At 49.8% G+C, this 4,433-nt stretch overlaps 1 protein-coding gene across 1 annotated transcript; it reads right to left on the bottom strand.

The window, feature by feature from the left end:
• Nucleotides 1-266: 266 nt before the first annotated feature.
• LOC116465497 (calretinin-like) lies at nt 267-1,966 on the bottom strand (the record flags this gene model as incomplete). Its single annotated transcript, XM_032148544.1, has 4 exons — nt 267-306; nt 626-681; nt 1,208-1,285; nt 1,886-1,966. Coding segments are annotated over 4 exons (255 nt in total), but the record flags the coding sequence as incomplete, so codon positions are not given.
• Between the last annotated feature and the right edge of the window lie 2,467 nt (nt 1,967-4,433).

Here is a 4,433-nt window from a genome sequence, read left to right as displayed (position 1 = left end):
TGATGTGTATGTTGTGTGTGTGGTCTGCGTGTGTTGTGTGTGTGGTGTGTGTGGTCTGTGTATGGGGTGTGTGTGATGTGTAGTGTGTGTGGTCTGCGTGTGTTGTGCGTGTGGTGTGTGTGGTCTGTGTGTGTTTTGTGTGTGTGGTCTGTGTGTGTTGTGTGTGCGGTGTGTTGTGTGTGTGTGTGGTGCGTTGGGGGAAGGAGGGTGCAGGGCCAGGCTCAGAGGGATGAGGGAAGGGGGAAGGAAGGAAAGCAAAGTTTTACCTGAAATTTAAGCAGGAAGTTTTCCTGGACAGGCAAGAGTCTGGGGAGAAAATGTTAGAGCAGAGATGAGGAGACTGCACAGGCAAGGGCAAGTGGGAGAGGGAAAGGCAGAGGCGGCGCCTGCAGTTACAGAAATGATTTCTGAGCACTTCACACATAATAAGGAATCAGTGGGAAGTTCAAAAACGAGGGAGACAGACAAGGTGAGGTGTTGACGGTCACAATTCTATCTCGCTTTGTCTTGAGCTTCTTGATACCCGCACCTGTCACTTTCCCACCAATGGATCTCAGAGACAGATGATAGCACAGGAACGACCTGCGGGAGTCAGTATCAGTGACCCCAGGGGTGAGGTGCTTACCGGGACATCTCTGAGAGGCCCAATTTGCCATCCCCGTTCAAGTCAAACATCCGTAGCTGTTGGGGACAGAAAGAGGTGTCTGGGTTATTTGCTGTGAATTTCTCTGACCTGACATCCCCTTCTACTGGAGAGGATGGGAAGGAGGACAGGTGACATGTGCTCATGCTTCCTCTGAGGTCCGTAGGGGCCAAGGACCAACATGGCCTAAATCAGTCACGGGGGTCCCCTGGGAGGACCACAGGGACTCTTTTGCTGCTCATCTCTCCCCTCCTTAGGGACAGGGGAAGCTGGAGCACAGCAGGCCGGCACTAAAGGCCCACTCTCTCCAAGATCATCCTCTCCTGGAGCTGCAGAGGTTGCCATGGAGACAGACACTGACATTGGCCCACGAGTCAGCTCACACCCAGGACCTCAAAGGGTGCGTGAAGCCACAAACTAGCATCCCTTTTTGCCAGCTGCCACTGTGAATCACTTCCCTGGGCCTGAAGAATGAGCAAACAAGAGACCCTGCACACCAGAGCCCCAGTGGCTTGGGGCCCAAGTCCTGCACCCTGGGGGAGAGGGACACTTCTGTCCACTCACTATGGTTTGGGTGTATTCCTGGAGCTTGGCCTCATTGTACGGCCGGTTCGCCTTCTTCAGCAGGTCTGACAGGAATCCCTGCAACACAAAAGGCCTGTTTAGTACTCCTGACTTGTGCATTCAGTCCCTCATTCATTTCCTTACTTGCTCATTCAGACAGTCTCTCAATATGTGTGTGTGTGTGTGTGTGTGTTTCAGGTCTACCAGTTCTATGACTCAGGGCCCTCATAATTCTTAACTCTTGGGGAGTGACTTTAAAGGCTTTACTAACTGGTGGTGCAACCCCGCCCCACAGAATAGGTGCTCGAGATTGGCTCTGCCTCTTTGGGAGCCCAGTATATGGAGCTAAGCAGTGCCTGGGGAATCACTGGGTGATAGCCAGAGGAATTTGGAGGTGGACCTAGGAGCCAGAGGCCAATCTTCTGGAATTGCCTGGAGGACGCCTGTCCCGAGCATGGAGGTGCAGAAGAGCTGGGTTTGGTTGAAATCTACAGCCTGGCAGCTCTATGGAACTGATTTTCCCTGACTTCTCTAAACAAGTCCAACAGTTCAGTGCCAGGTCTGAGTATTCCTAAGCAGCCCACAAACCCATGCCCCTCATCCAACATCTCCTCCCTCCCCAGGCACCTTAAGCCCACCGCCACTCTGGCCTCACACCCTCCCCAAGACCCATCCTACCTTGAGCTCATTGGCTTCGATGTAGCCACTCCTGTCTGTGTCGTACTTCCGCCAAGCCTGCAACAACGGGAATGTCAACCTCTTTGCAAAGACGTATCAAAATCTACCTGCCTCCCTTCCATTCCCCTTTAATGGGCCAGCCAGGGTCTTGATCTTCAAGAATATTGGAATGGGAAGGAGACATGGAGATGATGTAGTCCAGACCCTTCAAGGTCACAGATAAGGAAATGAGAGGAAGTATCTCGACGGTGATCTCATGAGCTCCTGAGCCAGAACCACGCAGTTAAGCTGTTTCCAAATTCCTGACCGTAGAAAGTGGGATGTAATCAACGTTTGTTGCTTCAGCCTGCTAAGTTTTAGGGGTAGTTTATTATACAGCAATAAATAACTCATTCAATGGTCCTGTATACAACTGCTCTGACATCCCTGCCTTTTACCACGTCATCTGGTGGAAACGAGGGAAAGCCACAGGAGGGGCAGTGGTGCAGGGGCGGGGACTGCCCACATCTGTGGCAAAGATGCCCGGAGAACCATGTTCCCCTAAATCTTTGGTCTATTTGGTGCCACATATCTCTAAGATTTTTTTCTTTTTTCCTTCCTTCCTTCCTTCCTTCCTTCCTTCCTTCCTTCCTTCCTTCCTTCCTTCCTCCCTCTTTCTTCCTTTCTTCCTTCCATCCTTCCCTCCTTTCTTTCTTTTCTTTTCTTTTGTTTTCTTTTCTTTCTTTCTTTCTCTTTCTTTCTTTTTCTTTCTTTCTTTTTCTTTCTTTCTCTTTCTTCCTCCCCCTCCCTCTCCTCCCTCCTCTCCTCCTCCTCCTCCTTCTCCTCCTTCTTCTTATTCCTCTTTTTTGAGACAGGATCTCACTCTGTCACCCAGGCTGTGGTGCAATGACATCCAGAGCTTACTGTAGCCTCTACCTCCCAAGCTCAAGTGATCCTCCCAGCTTAACCCCCCAAGTGCCTGGGACTACAGGCGTGCACCACCACACCCAGCTAATTTTTTATTTTTTTGTAGAGATAGGGTCTCACTATGTTGCCCAGACTGATCTCCAAACTCCTGAGTTCAAGTGATCCTCCTACCTCAGCCCCCACAGCGTTGGGATTACAGGCATGAGCCACCATGCCTGGCTCTCCCAGATTTTCTTTCAAGTTTTGTTCCCCCGACATTTCTTCCCTTTTCCCCCAGCTCCAAACTGCACACCTGAAGACCAGCAACACTTGATTTCTGAGAGCCAGCAACCACTAATCCTTTTCCTACAGCTTATTACTTGCCTCCCCCACTTCTCCACCACATGTGCCCCTTTATTGTCAGGAGTGTTAGAGTTTATGGACATTTAGAGTTTAGTTATATTTTACAGAAAATGTCTCTTTTTAAACACAAGCAAACAAGGTTATGTAATTTTCATGGTGACAGGGCTCAGAAATTTTGGTCCTGATTTTTTTTTTTTTTTTTTTAGTCACAAGACAGGAGCAAATCCCAAGAAAAGGGTAGATTTGCACTATATGCAACTCAGGTCTATGGTATTTGATTACAAGAGTGTCTTCTCTCTGCAGAAAAATGCCTTAGACTCTTTGAAATACTCCTTCCCGTGGCCAGAAAGTCTGCCCTTGAAAAGGCACTAAAAGATATGTGAGGATTTCCAAATATGACTTCACCAACAACTCGCAGGCACTTAGTGCATTACAGTTTAGTTCGTCTAAGTTGAGTCTTTACTGAGAAGAGGAAGACAGCCCCTCCAAGTTGCCTAAAAGGGCAATAACCTGAAGGAACCCCAGTCCCTGCACAGAGCAAAGCACCAGCAGCTGCTTTCCCAAGCCATCTTACCAGCGGGTCCACTCCCGACCATGCACCCCCACAGGACGCCAGCTCTGGGCTCCCCCACGTGCCTCCTATCCCCATCCAACACTTGTGCTCATCATCATCAGTGCATCCTTTCTCTTCTCATTCAAGGAAAAGAGTTCAAGAGACCTGTGCTTTGTGAAATCTCAAAGAAATCCTGAGGCATCACTAAAATTAGAAGTTGTGCTGAGTGCTGGGATGGGAACTACCTGAGAGCACAAGCCTTTCAGGGCTACTGAGAGACCATTTCAGGCTTCTGGCTGGTAAAAATGGAACAAATGGAACAGACCCCAGGAGGGGACAGTGGGACGGTACTGTGGGAGGGTGGGGGCCCCGAAACCTTGGCGGGCATGTCTCCTCTGCAGTTATGCTGGGGCTTAGAAGGACAAATGCATGTAAGAATATGAAATCCTGAGGCTGGGCATGGTGGCTCATGCCTGTAATCCCAGCACTTTGGGAGGCTGAGGTGGGCAGACCACCTGAGGTCAGGAGTTTGAGACCAGCCTGACCAGCATGGAGAAACCCTGTCTCTACTAAAAATACAAAATTAGCCGGGCGTGGTGGTGCATGCCTATAATCCCAGCTCCTTGGAAGGCTGAGGCAGGAGAATTGCTTGAACCTGGGAGGTGGAGGTCACGATGAGCCGAGATCGTGCCCTTGCACTCCAGCCTGGGCAACAAGAGCGAAACTCTATCTCAAAAAAAAAAAAAA

This window comes from Hylobates moloch, unplaced genomic scaffold (assembly GCF_009828535.3).
Source record: "Hylobates moloch isolate HMO894 unplaced genomic scaffold, HMol_V3 SCAFFOLD_5694, whole genome shotgun sequence".
Taxonomy (NCBI): domain Eukaryota; kingdom Metazoa; phylum Chordata; class Mammalia; order Primates; family Hylobatidae; genus Hylobates; species Hylobates moloch.
This window is presented reverse-complemented; position numbering and strand designations above follow the sequence as displayed.